The following is a 14,904-nucleotide window of genomic DNA, read 5'->3' as shown; positions in this document are numbered from 1 at the left end:
TTGATTTTTTTTTTCTGTGTCTCGATACAGAAATGTTTTGTGTATGTTAAAGGGGAAGTCAAGTCAAGAATTTCTTTTCACTATGTTCTATGTGCCCCAACAGATCAAACACAGCATTGTCATTAATATTGGAAATGAGGAATTTGAATTAATGAACAAAATCCACCTAATTTTTAAAATCACATCGCCGTTGCTCAGGGCTCAAATTAAATCGCATGCTTTGGCTGAGACAATGGTGTTGTGCTTTCTGGTTATAATTGTTTTCTCCTCATATGCTTCGAGGAATTGTTGTTCAAGAACCGTAAAATACTACGAATAAAATTTGTTTTGCAGTTTGACCTTCGATAGATGTCTATTGGTTTAGCAAGAACATGCTCAATGCTAACATGCAGCGTTGATCGACTTAATTCATAACCGTTGTTTTGGAATCAACTGCGTGGGTTTAGTCATGAGGGGTTCAGATAACCTCAAGTTATAATCTTAACTCACTGTTGGTAAAACCACATGTTGTGGAATACCCGCTAGAACTGTGATACAGATCAAAATGCCTACAGAATCCAAGTTTATTTACAGTTTCAATATTATTTCAGTTATACATACACCTAAATCTCGATTTTACGCAGACTTTGGGGTCCAGAATGTGAGAATCGCATTCACCCCGAAGGCGCGTTGTTATAGAACGTGTTGTTTTTGTAGAAAGGCATGTTTTTAGGCAGCCGAAGGGGTCCTTTTTTACGTTAATATAGGTCAGCCATTTTCTTGGGTAGACGAAGGGGTCCATTTGCTCCCCACACATCGAAGTCTGTTGACATTTTATTAAAAGAGAAGCAATATGCATATGACAATATCAGGTGGATTGAGTAAGTCATTTTCATGCTATGTGAATTGGATGGAAGCGAGAATAACACAGCCACTTATTCTATTACTGTGTCCGGCCACGCTCATTGACTTGTGAGTGACTGCGTGGAAGAGGTTCTTCTGCGAACTTCCCCCTTTCCGAATCAAAAACAATCCATAACACTGTGATAAATAAATATAATAAGATCAAACAGCCTGGCTTCCTATTATTAAACGCATTTAAATTGGTCACGGAAAATCATCGAAAAATTAGCGCTAAGGTTAACGCACGAGTCATTTAGCTTTGTACGGTCCTTATATCATCCATTTAAAATACAACTTGAAAATGTATTTATGCCCAAAAAATGTGGGTCAATGACCAAACCGCATTAGACAGAAAATCGCGTAGGATCAAAGCGAGTAAAATTGAGATTTAGGTGTACATGTAAAGCTTGGTGGCCCATTTGTAAAAACAGAGGTGTGTTCCACACGTCAGTTAAATCTCGCATTCATAAGAATAATAATATATTAAGTACAACTAAAACAATTTTGGATAATAAAGCATGTTTTGAGTACTCCTTTCTCCTTCATTTCCCAAATGAGACACTGACCTTCTTCCTTTGTGGCCTACTTTTCCAGTTTTTTCTACGACACACATCCACCCAAGGCAAGGACCTCCGCCACCCCTGCTATGTATTCAACAGTAATAATCACATGGGACAACTAGTAGACAAATAGGACAAAGAACGTTCTTATAAAAGTCTGATAGTCTTCTTAGGAAAATGTTACCGAATAGAAGTTCTATTTCAGTCCAATAGTGGTGTGGTGCTTGTTTTGACGATTATTTAAAAGAGTCCCACTATTTTCAGCTCAAGTAAAAAAAATGGAATGTAAGACATATGATGAGTTTCAACCCATCTAATACTGTATCACTTTTAAATAGATTGTGCCTGTTCTTTTTATGCCTCGTCTAATCATTATTTTCTCTCAACGCATGCTTGCATATGCACATACACACACACACAGGGCGTTTCCTTGTTTGTAAAAGGAACTTCCCTTGCTCTGACAGAAAGAGAATGACAGTGTGTGTGTGCGTGTGCGTGTGTGCGTGTGCGTGTGTGTGTGTGTGTGCGTGTGTGTGTGTGTGTGTGTGTGTGTGTGTGTGTGTGCGTGTGTGTGCGTGTGTGTGTGTGCACGTGTGTGTGCATGCATGCGTGCGTGCGTGCGTGCATGTGTGTGTGCGGGAGCACGTGTGTTTGTGTGTTGTGTCTCTGTGTGAAAATTCTGACTCCCTTGCAGACCCCAACGTTGCACTGTTTCGTTTTTTTGTAGCTAAAGTTGAAAAGAGAGAAATGTATGACCATCTGATATTGTCACTGATCCATAATCTTTAACACCCCTAAAGAAATGTGAAATGCGTCTAAAGAACATGTGCATTTAGCATTTTATTCTTTGTCAAGGGTCACTTATACTAGGTCTTTCTCTTCTAGAGTTCCCACGGGTGCTTAAAAAAAGTCTAAAATTAAAAAAGTGAAATGTAAGGCCTTAAGAAGTCTTTAAAACACCCATATGTTCGTCCTAGGTCTTATACTTTAACCAGTCTTATCTTAAATATACAAGCAATATAAAAGCAGTTGCCCTTACACAACAAGCTGAGAGCAAGGTTACCTCCAAGATGGCTCAGCTTCTGGCCTAGTCCAATGCCCTTCCTTAGAAGGGCGCACAAAGAAAAGGTTACTGAAATGAAAGCCCTCAAAACTGAGATCAGTGCTTAAGGAGATGAGCTCAGACATATGTAGGGTTAGAATGTACTGTTGTGTGTACAAGTTGAGTTGCAAATATGGTTCTCAGGAAGTTCTGTTATTATCCAATAGTATTTTGATTATCTGGTTCATGAGTTTGATATTTTTCTTTGACTGATTCAATAAATGACATGCGTTGAGATTATCTGAGAGAATTAGAATGTTTCTAGTAATACACTGTGTTCGTTTTACATTTGTATGCATAATGGTCTTAAAAATGACTTAAATTTCACTTACTCAAACCTCCAAGAACCCTGTCTTTATGCTGCTGCCACAGCTGATGTGCTCGTCATCATTGTGAAATATAAACTTAAAAGGCCAGACTGTACGATAATGCAATCCTTAACCATGAATCACTTACACTTCCTTATATCTTTTTGGTTTCAAAACCTCAACTTCCTCTCTTTTCCTGCTGACCCGTAAAAGGAGGACTTAAGGAAACATCTTCCAACTGATTTCTGTTTTTAAGGGGGCACAAAAAAAAGACACAAGGGGGGCCATGGGAGCAAGCAAGGCAGGATAAAGGAAGGAAGACAGAGGTGAGGCACAAAGTCCTACCACAGGGGAGGAAGGAAGAGGTAGAGAGAGAGATGAAAACTAGAGAAGAGGAAAGCAGCTAATATTCCGAGTGTGTTGCTGACGTGGGTGTCTGTTTTGTACTGACCCGCAAATAACTTGCCAAATACATTACCGTAATTTTCGGACTATAAGTCGCTCCGGAGTATAAGTCGCACCAGCCATAAAATGCCCCAAAAAGTGAAAAAAACATATATAAGTCGCTCCGGAGTATAAAGGTGTTTTCACACTTGGTCCCTTTCAGCCCTCTAAACGAACTCAGATCGATGACGCAGCATTTTTTGTGCATATGTGAACACGCCAACCGTACTCAGACCCCTTTAAAACGAACCGTACTGAGACCATATAAAAGCATGTGAAGTGGTCAACGATACTTGTAAGTGATGTGTTAATGATCAAGTAAAAATTTGTGAAAAATATAAGTCGCTCCTGAGTATAAGTCGCCCACCCACCCAAACTATGAAGAAAAAAAAAACGCGACTAATAGTCCGAAAATTACGGTAGTTAAAATCCACATTTTATTTAACAAAAGGCTTTTCTTTACTATACATGTGTGGTTTGATTAGGGTTAGAAAAATATAAATTGAAAAAACGCATTAGAGCCGATAATACACCTTTATATTGATATAGTTTACTTTTATGGCAACTCAGGTGCCTCCTTGACGGTCCAACGAGGCAAAAAAGTCCAATTTCCTGCTGGACAATACATACACATTGGATAAGGAGTGATTTACAGTTTGAGAGGGGTCACTATTTTCTAAAATCCAATCGGCAATTGGGCCAGCATGTTAAAACAATGCTAGCATGCCACAAGTTGTTTTGGGTTCATAAGTGGTAAAGAAAATGAATGGATCCACTAGATGAAGATGAGGTTTGCTTAGAATCAACATGGCTTCTTGTTGTTACGAGACATGCCTATTATGTACATTAAGAGAATGAAGGAGCTACATGAGAATAGAACACAACTGTATATTTTGTCCATACTTACGTCTATAAAGTAAAGATTGTTATTTATGAGAGAGACAGATTGCTGCTGATATACAGCTTTTCAAAGGGAAAGAAAGAGTTTGAGGTAGGAAGAGTTTGTTAATTTGTCCATTTGCTCTCTGTTATAAATGTCTCGACTGTATCTAATCAAATATGTATTAATATATTATTGTAACCTTTTCACTGGCACAATATTTATAGAAGACTCTGACACTCTGTGTGTATGTGTGTCTGCATTTATATTCTCCATATTTGATGTGTGTGTCTGATTCCTTCAGCATTACCACAACTGTAGAGTGTAAGTCTGGGTGAGATGTAATTGACGGTGTCACAAAGTGCTTGTCCTCATGAATTCTGGCTCTGTGTGTGTGTGTTGTGTTGTGTGTGTGTGTGTGTTGTGTTGTGTTGCGTGTGTGTGTGTGTGTTACGCATGTTGTTAATAAGTAGAACATTTCGCATTTGTAACTTGTGGCGACAGCAGTGTTAACAGACACCATTGTGACAGGAAAGACAGGAAGGCCATTTCCTTATTTATCACAGTCATGCTCATGCCAAAAGTCTGTCCAATTATAGAAATAATGTCAAGGAGAGTATGCATAAGGGATACTTGGCATGACAATCCCTCACATAATTTTATAAATACATTGTGTACATTGTTGTGTCTCGTACACTGATTGTTGTCCATAGTACATTGTATGATTTAAATATGTTAAATATGCTCATGCTGATGTCGTTCTTGTTTCTTAACAGGGTCGCCATGTCAAAACAGGTCAAATGGCGGCTATCAAAGTCATGGAAGTCACAGAGGTAACATTTAATTTCATCTTTATTCCTTGTAATTATTATTATCGCAATTCGAGTACTTAAAAGTAAACATTGAGTACTTGAAAATCAGTCTAGAAAAAGCTGAATACTGGTACCTATCATTCTCTATACCGTAATACTGTAAAGTGTTGATTCAAAACAAGGATGGAGAAAAACACTTCTGTTGTAACTTTAGAGTTTTTAAACAGATTTACTGAATCTCTGTGACGTATTTATAATGCAGACTTTGTTTGGGTCAGAATTCTGTTTCTGTTCTCCGCAAGTTAGACAATCTCACCTTCCACTTAAATCTGGATGACAGTAGAGATAACACCTAGAAATAAGCGGTCTTGCATCACTGTTTGCTTGTCAAAATTCGAACGTTTAAGGCGGAAAAGCAAACTCCGAGCCAACTCTCTCGTTCACTTCAAAGCGTTTGCACATGATTGTCAATTTGTCTCGGCCTGCCTTGAGCAGTGGTGGCTTATTACAACAGAGTAGAGAGAGAGAAACAGTAAGGAGAGATAGCGGGAAAAGGAGTTATGTCTGGACACATAACGTAGAGTGTAGTCTAAAAGGGAAAAAAAAACAATGCATGTCAATGTCAGTCCCTCCTGAGAGAATCTTCTCAAAAACAGGACAGAGGAACTTTGAGTTTTTTTCAATGCTGGTCTTAATTATACAGAAGTAAACTGATTTTTTTCAACATTTAAATAAACATTTTATTGTGTTTTGGAGTGCGTCAATGATGTTTCACTTTAAATTAGTTTAGCTGAAAAAAGTTGACAGCTTATATGATCTAAAAGTTACTTTATTTTGTACTTTATTTTTGCAGCTCTCCGGAGAGAAAATAAATGAATAATTTGTAATACACATTATTTTATAAAATTCCATTTCAGCAGAGAGTTGCTCTTTGGCATTGATCCCGGCTTTCCAGAAAGCTTGAATTGTGCCTCATAATCATGTCTCTTTGTCACTGCCATTTTAGAGGGCTAATGCTGTTTGCATTACACAAACCGGTAGTATTTATTTGTTAATGGCGGCGGCGGAGGTACGTAATCTACATATTACGTACAGTTCTCGAATTAGTTTACCGCCCCGGTCTACGTATTTTACGTATAATGTAATGTCCTCTGATTGGTTCATCGGGTCTACATATTACGTCTACATATTACATCCCTGTTGCGGCAGGCACACATCATCATTTACAGATTTTGGAATTCGGTCCACACATAAGGCGCACCTTCGGTTTTTGAGAAAATTAAGGGATTTTAAATGTGCCTTATGGTGAGAAAAATACAGTAATTAACAGCTTTGACTGGCAGTTTAGTCTGGATTAAATCATACATAACTTATGAATTTAGTGTTGGGTTTTAGGAATGTGATTAAATCCCTGTAAAAAACTCAATCAAATTTTAGTCCTAATTAATAGCGTAACCAGCATTAAGTCAAATGTCAACATTTGCTGATGTTGGTGTTTAGTGTGAAGACCCACCCACACCCTTGTCTGTGTTCAACAATCATGACCATACTCATTAGCATGCCTTTGTCTCAACACGTGTGCGCGCACACACACGCGCACGTACACACACACACGACACACACACACACACACAGTGCAGACGCAAGCAGGATGCGCTGTGTTTGTTCAACTTCTACCGTGTCATTCTAACTCCACTGTTCCTGTGGCAAATGAAAGGAGGTCAGCAACTGATACAAGCGCCCAGTTATTTCCTGCCTTGTGGTTCACATCCACATCCACCTTCTTTACCTCTTCTCCCAACCCCATCCTTTGTCTTCCTCAGTTAAGCTTGGATTTAGGATTTCATCATTTGGATTTAGTAAATAAAAACAAGGACTGCTGTGCAACCCTTCTCAACAAATGACTAACCTTGACTGAGCTGTTGAGTCAAAGAATTTAGTGAGGAATCATACTGAACTTGCTGTAGATAATATTTACAACCATATTTTAAAGCAGACCATCATTTTAAAGTATTACATTAGTTACATGATTTTATCGTCTGACCCGGTCCTATTATAAATGTACAATATATAAGATAATAATAAGACGTTTCATCCATGCCCAATACTCACATGTAATCTTAATTCATTTGCCAAGGCCAAGGTCCAAAAGGCAAGATTGGATGAGTTTGATGTGAAAGAACTTGACTTCCTGACTTCAAGTGTTTTTTCAGATGAACGGTAACCAAAAATTTCAACCAGGTTGAATGGACAATCTCTACAGACACCAAAACTCTGTTGAAAGCCTTTTGATGTGCTAAGTTGATCTTTAAAACTAACTTTAGATGCAGAAGTGTAAAAGAATTTTGGTTGTTTTTGTTCATACTTGCTGCGTAACAAAAATAACACCTGACCCTTTAAACATCCTTTTTTTTTTTTCAAAGCAAATTACAAGTTCATCAGAATTTTAAAAAAAATTACCTGTCTTTCTTCACAAGTATTAAATCACAGAGCACTAACGTTTTGCAGCTTACATTTGTAAAAACAATGCAAAGATCCTAACTTGTCTCTTTTTTGTCTGTAGGAGGAAGAAGAGGAAATAAAGCTGGAGATCAACATGTTAAAGAGTTATTCCCACCATAGAAACATCGCAACTTATTATGGAGCTTTTGTTAAGAAAGGTCCTGTTGGACAGGACCACCAGCTCTGGGTTTGTTCTTTCGCAGTACAATTATATATTTCTTTTAATGCCTCTATTTTACAGGTTGCATCTGTATAACAAGGCTGGAAATAAGCGGTTTTGCATCGCAGTTTGTGATTCTCAATTGTCTTTTTGCGCCTCAGTCACATATCGGGCTTGGGAGCCCATAGCACTGACCAGTGAGCCACATTTCTTACCCGCCAGGGGAAAAAGAAATTGGTGGACAGATAGGGTTCCTAGCTGTCGCAAATTGACCCCTCACCAGTGTTGGGAACGTTACTTTAAAAAAGTAATTAGTTATAATTACTCACTACTTGATCGAATAAGTAACTGCGTTAGTAACTAAATTACTTTATAATAAAAGCAACTAGTTACCAGAGAAAGTAACTATTTGCGTTACTGTAAAAATAAGTTGTTATATGTCAAACAATTTGGATTTTTCTGAGCAGTTTTCACAAGTCAGTTGAAATGAGTGGAACAGAAGGGTACTTGTAGATAACCTTCAATATTTATTGCACAATGTTTATCCGGCACTTGAAGCATTTTGTTCACAACAAAAGTAAACATTTCAACAACATAGTGTGTTTAACTCTGTAGTCTCCACTTTGTGTGTGGAGCAGTCAGGGTTGCATGTGGATGACGCAGTTCATTCAATTAATTCATAGTAACGCACCGCATTTAACGTTCAGTAATGAAAACGGCGTTATAACGATGGAAACAGTAATTAGTTAGATTTCCATGTTACTGAAAAAATAATGGTGTTACCTAACACCCTTATTTTAAACGCTGTTATTCCAAAAACTGCCCCTCACCCAGTGAACTTTGGAGCAGTCCTTAGTCAACCGCAAACAACTCTAGATCATCAAGATCGTGGAGTCAAGATTGACAATGAGAAAAAACCAAGTGCCTCTGCTTGTCCAGACATAACACCTTTTCCTGCTGTTCCTAATTTCCTTCACTATTCCGTACTGTTCTGTCCTTTGTGAGCTCTAACTGCCATGACTTTGAGTCAATCAGTGAGTAATTGAAAATCATTCTCTGGCCATTAGTAATTGACAATCATGTACCGCCTGTTTCAAGTGAACACGAGACTGCTAGCAATACATATCATTACTTTTGATGGTCATGTTTGATTCTCAGTTTTGCTGTTCAAAATATATTTGTAAGGTGCAAAACATTCATTACGACAACTTTTGATTGTATCTGTCTATCTAGTTGGTGATGGAGTACTGTGGCGCTGGCTCTGTGACTGATTTGGTAAAAAAAACAAAGGGTAACTGTCTAAAAGAGGATTGGATTGCTTACATCTGCCGAGAAGTTCTCAGGGTAAAGTAACACAAACACACAAGCGCAACATCCATCCATCCATCCATCCATCCATCCATCCATCCATCCATCCATCCATCCATCCATCCATCCATCCATCCATCCATCCATCCATCCATCCATCCATCCATCCATCCATCCATCCATCCATCCATCCATCCATCCATCCATCCATCCATCCATCCATCCATCCATCCATCCATCCATCCATCCATCCATCCATCCATCCATCCATCCATCCATCCATCCAAACAGTTTCTCTGCGTGAGGGCATGCCATCTGAAATTAACCCCAGCCCAAGTTTACACAGTAGAATCCATGCCGAACCTGTCCTGTCATGTGCCTGTTGTAATGGGAAAGCAATGGAGGCCTTGTGATGTGTTGTGGGGCCACTTGATTCTAATGCAAAAACACTGATGATGGACACCGATGTCTTGTCCATGTCCAGAGAACACGTTTGTGATTTTATGTTTTCCCACTGTGACCTTAACAGTGTAAGGCACGGTCTGACATGAATGGTGCCCCTATGGCCCTGGGCAAGTATGTGTGTCGGACCACCAGGTCTTAAAAATGCTGACGTACCCCGGGCTAGTCAAAATTTCATAAATATGATGATGAAATCAGCATATTCTTGCATTTTATATGCGGAAATGATAGAAAGAATATCTTCTTAAAGCCGTAAATTAAACAATAGATGCTACATATAAAATGATCACTGAAAGTTGTCAAATTATACTAGGGGTAGGGAACCTGGTTCCACGAGAGCCATATCCTGCCTGTTTGCCGTCTCTCTCTGCTGCAACACATCATCCAATTGATCAGGATCCTGTCAGGTTTCTACAGAGCTTGGTAATGAGCTGACAGGCAGGACATCGCTCTCGTAGGACCATGGTTCCCTACCCCTGGTTACACGGGGACATGTCAAACTCAAGGCCCCCTGGGGTGCCAGATTCGGTCAGCTGCATCATCTTATGTAACTCACAAAGACAAATCATGTATATTAACTTCATATTTTTACTGAAAGCACTAAAACTGCAAATTGTCTCCACTTTAAATGACATTGAGACATTGCAAACTCTACAAAGTAAATTGAAACGTATTAAATTTCTGGATGATAAGCTGCAACCGAAAATAAGCCGCACCAACCAAATAATATGGGGAAATCCTGTTTTGTTCATACATAAGACACACCAGACTATAAGCCGCAGGTGTTTTATTGTTTATTTTTTATATATAAGCGAATATGCACAAATCATACAATATCATAAAAATCATGAAAAATGTATCTATAAGCCGCGCAAGAGTCTAAGACGCAGGGTTCAAAGCTTGTGCAAAAAGTAGCGGCTTATAGTCTGCAAAATATGGTGGTTGAACAATTATATTTTTTTCACTGGCTACAGATTTCTAAATGAGTTATCTATTGGTTTGTTATTGATACTGTATGTGATAAATATGCGGCGGTTACATGGGTTCGATGTCATTCCAGCAAGGGAAATCATAATTAGTACAATGTGACCTGCGGCAAAAATTTATTTAACACACCTGCTACAAGGAATTTATTTGTATTTTTTCTGTTGTGATTATTATCATAAGGGATCCCGGGAACTACTTTCTTGATAAAACTAGAAGGATTCTGAGTAGTGAGTGACAAAGAGGGCTGGGATGTTACCAGTTTTGTTTTTCTGCTGTGGTTAGCCATGCTGTTGTCTTATTGTTTAAACTCAAGCACACCACGGACTCAGCATCGCACGGTGAAGTCATTGTCAGAATTAGGACTTGCTTCCTCTGTTTATTTAACCCTCTTTGAAGAAGTGAGAGTACGTACACATGCATGCACGCACGCACGCACGCACTCACACACACACACACACACACACACACACACACACACACACACACACACACACACACACACACACACACACACACACACACTTGAAAATTGCGCCCACCACTTAAACTAATAGTCTCTGGTATTTTTTCCTGAAGGGGAAAGGCATCTCAAGAAGCTTGAAATACTTACCCTATTCAGTGAATGTTTATGACCTCATTTGTCATCTGACTGTGTGCATGTGTGATTTTTGTTCATGTTTGTCCTTCAGGGTCTTTCCCATCTCCATTCCCATCATGTGATTCACAGGGACATTAAGGGACAGAATGTTTTGCTTACAGAGAATGCCGAAGTAAAACTTGGTATGACACATGGACACATGCACATTGGCATATTGAGCACATGCAGATTGCTGCAGGCACTGTCTTACATTTGTGCAATAATCACGTAGTTATTTATATGATGTGTTATAATATGTGTGTTTTAGTGGATTTTGGGGTTTCCGCACAATTGGACAAGACGATTGGTCGAAGAAACACCTTCATCGGTACTCCCTATTGGATGGCTCCTGAGGTCATTGCCTGTGATGAGAATCCAGAAGCTACATATGATTACAGGGTATAAAAAAACATATTTATAAAAAAATGACACAAAGCATGAATAATAAAAGAATTCTGCAATTTCAACTATGCCTTACAAATCTGAAGAACGGAGTTAAAATCCAGGCGCCGGCCTTCCTATTTGCATCTTCTTTGGCTTCTTTAGTTTCTCCCACTATCCAAATACATGCATAATTGAAGACTCTAAATTATCCTTAGGATAGTGTGAGAATGTGAAACTGTGAATGGCTTTATTTTGCTAAATGTGCCCTGTGATTGGCTGGCAACCGCTACTCACCCCCACTCAGCGTAGGGTCCAAATATTGTCAAATTACTTCACTGATTGGCACATAAAGGCAAAAGTAGGTAGCTGTCAGAGCCTGGCTCATCTTCATCCAATATGGCCACCACATCAACGTGCTGGGCGTCAAATGGATGTGGCGGCCATATCAGATGTGGCTCGTTCCTGTCAAAGGCAAGAGCCACTCTGAGCTCAACAGGAAGTGACGTCAGCTTTTGAGGTAACTCAGTTCAAATGGTATTGGCTGGGGGAGGTGGAATTCACTATCTGTTTGTTGAATGAGCACCGACTGCGCATGTCACAGTTTTAACGAGTCTCTTGGTGATTTATATGCACTGGAAGTAGTACGTCACTGCTTGAGATCAATTATGGTATACTATTTATCTAGCACATCTGGAAATAGATATAAATATATTTTGAAGTAATTTTATTCAATAATTTCTTCCCCTTTTAATGTGACTCAGCTCTCTTTTGACGAGCCGTCTTTTTAAGACAGTTCACAAAGTAGTGTAATGTCTTGAGTCCAACCTGATGTTAGTGTCTGCGCCTGGATTAAACTTTTTTTTTCTCGTCAGAGTGACCTCTGGTCTTTAGGCATCACTGCTTTAGAGATGGCAGAAGGAGCCCCACGTAAGACATTTACTGAATTATTACATTTTATAAACTGTATGTTCCTCTCAGGATTTGTCTTGACTGTTTTTTTGCTCTGTCGCTCCTTGACCCTGTCTGTGTGTAGCTCTGTGTGACATGCATCCCATGAGAGCTCTGTTTCTAATTCCACGCAACCCTCCACCCAGACTTAAATCCAAAAAATGGTGAGCTTTTACATGCATATACACACACACGCACGCATAAAGGTATTACACTTTCTTTGAATAAGAAAGGGACTAAACGCCTTACAACGGTTGCTGATGAGATATAGACACAAACAGATAAATGTGATTTTTCAACATGCAGGTTACTCTGAATGTATGTAAATTTCTAATTAAAAATGTCATGGTTGCTGAAAATCACCAACCAGACATTTTAATCAACGCAATTCACATTTTGGCAAATTTGACTAGTTTTAAAAAAGATCAACTATTTTACAATAAGCACAAGTTATACTTTTAACACACTAATAAAAATTGACTAATTGTCAATGCAAGTTTGCAGTCTGGTTACTCCCACTCTTATGTCATCTCCTTCAGCCCTTTGCATAATGGATATACCCCGAAAGATTGAACTGGTGGTTGAACCATGCTGTCTTTCACTCTCTATTAATGTCATAAGAAACCTAATTTCATAGGATAGCCTTCAGTTGCTTTAAAAGTCCAAAGGATTCAGTTCTCTCTCTGCCCGGCTTCTCTGCACTTTCTAGGATGTTCCTCTGAAAAAATTTAGGCATCAATCAAATGTTGTCAGCTTTAATTCACATATTGGAAACATTGCCTTAGCAAAAGACGGACCATCAATTGAGCATTTTAAAAGGAATTTTCCCAGTAGCTGTTCTCACTAACCGCAGGTGAGTGTGAAGTTCTCGTAGTTGTGTGGTTGTAAATGAACATACCGGTATATGTATTGTAAATATATTTTAATGTGCGCTAATCTAAAATTGCCAAAAAAGAAAAAAATGCTACTATGTTTGCATAGACTAGCAAGAACAGGAAGCCCAACATCCTGTTTTCAGTCAAATTTTTACACATTATCATTCATTTTGTCCATTCTGACTTGTTTCTTTTCGTCTCTTTACAGGTCTAAGCGCTTTCTGTCATTCATTGATAGCTGCCTAGTTAAGAACCATCTGCACCGACCCACAACAGATGTACTGCTGAAGCATGCCTTCATCCGAGATTTGACTAACGAGAGACAAGTTCGCATCATGCTCAAAGATCACCTCGACAGAACCCGAAAGAAAAAGGAGAAAGGTAAATGAGTGTTGTTTGCTAACAGACCCTATGGAATAACATTCACAATTTTCTTGTACCTACTGTAAAGGGGACACATAGCATTAGCAAAGTATTCTCTGTGTTACTTTTCTTCCCGTACATTTTGTTGTACACCAATAGCCAATACAGTGATCCCTCGTTTATTGCTGATAATTGAACAGAAAATAAAATAGAACAGATTAACTTTATAACTGTTTGCATATATCCATTCTATGAACTGCATAAAAGCATAGGCAACTCTTTCGTTCAAAAACACTTGGTTAGCCAAAAAGTTGTAAATATAATGTAAAGCCTGTGTGTGGTTGATCAGAAAGTAAGCAGATAAAACCCCTTGTAAAGTCACTTTGCCCAATGTCATTCATGCACATAAATCGGACTTGGAGGTGGCTTTTCAATAATTTCAATAAAGGGTCTCTGCAAAGAAGACATTTAAATAGTCACGGCAAATTGTTGAAAAGCTGTTTTATGGCTCAAATCATGTACTTAAAGTAGAATAATAATGGAAAAATTTACGTTTTAATGTCTTGTTTATAGTCAAAAGTCAGGTCTCTTACGTGCTTGCTCACAAATCAAGTGTGAAATTACAAAACCGAGTACTGTTACCTAACACGGAGACAAATTAACATAATAACAACCCCATTGCAAAGTTTTTTTTTTTTTATGACTTGCATTCCCAAGTTCCAGAGCAAAAGAACCACTTTGATGCAGCTAGCTGACTGTCATGTCAAACCCTGAGAGAATGCACATATACATTTTTAGCACAGATTCGTCTAAGTTCCTAATTTTAGCTTGGGTTTTTAATGATAATGTTCTAATGATGTTCAGAAAAGTGGGGGGTGGGAGGCATTTGTGAACAAGTATAATATATATAGTACTGTACAAATATAAATACTATTAACTAACTGTAACCATGTAAATTAATAAATGGAAAAAAAAATATTTTTTGTTGGGCCAATTCGTAGCGATCAGCCTTAGCCTTTTTAAACAAAGATGAATATTCAACTTTTTTTATTAATGTCATGGCTGTTTGTAAATTATTGTAACTAGTTAATTATATATTGTCTTACGGAACAATAATTAATGCTCATATTGTTTAGAATTACTGATGTTATCTTTTTGTTTTGCTTTAAAAAATGAAGGCTAGGAAAAGCAAGATGAGGAACAATGTTGCTACAAATAAACAAGACCTTTTATTTTTTAGTTTTGTTTATTTGTTTGTTTTTTTGTTTTAATGAGGATATATAGCCTTTT

The 14,904-nt window shown here is 38.3% G+C and overlaps 1 protein-coding gene across 4 annotated transcripts in view; it reads left to right on the top strand.

Moving 5' to 3' along the window:
- The window catches only part of LOC125978336 (mitogen-activated protein kinase kinase kinase kinase 4), a 46,691-nt gene that overhangs the window by 5,821 nt on the left and 25,966 nt on the right, over positions 1–14,904 (top strand). For all 4 annotated transcript variants that reach the window (XM_049735615.2, XM_049735627.1, XM_049735604.2 and 1 more), the window contains exons 3-10: positions 4,953–5,009; positions 7,552–7,677; positions 8,884–8,994; positions 11,097–11,187; positions 11,313–11,443; positions 12,301–12,355; positions 12,462–12,540; positions 13,460–13,632. In XM_049735615.2, coding sequence (XP_049591572.1) covers positions 4,953–5,009; positions 7,552–7,677; positions 8,884–8,994; positions 11,097–11,187; positions 11,313–11,443; positions 12,301–12,355; positions 12,462–12,540; positions 13,460–13,632 — 823 coding nt within the window. The remainder of the gene's footprint in view (positions 1–4,952; positions 5,010–7,551; positions 7,678–8,883; positions 8,995–11,096; positions 11,188–11,312; positions 11,444–12,300; positions 12,356–12,461; positions 12,541–13,459; positions 13,633–14,904) is intronic.

The sequence above is a fragment of the Syngnathus scovelli genome, chromosome 1, assembly GCF_024217435.2.
Source record: "Syngnathus scovelli strain Florida chromosome 1, RoL_Ssco_1.2, whole genome shotgun sequence".
Classification (NCBI taxonomy): domain Eukaryota; kingdom Metazoa; phylum Chordata; class Actinopteri; order Syngnathiformes; family Syngnathidae; genus Syngnathus; species Syngnathus scovelli.
The sequence above is the reverse complement of the archived record's forward strand: the minus strand, read 5'-3'. Positions and strand labels throughout refer to the sequence as shown.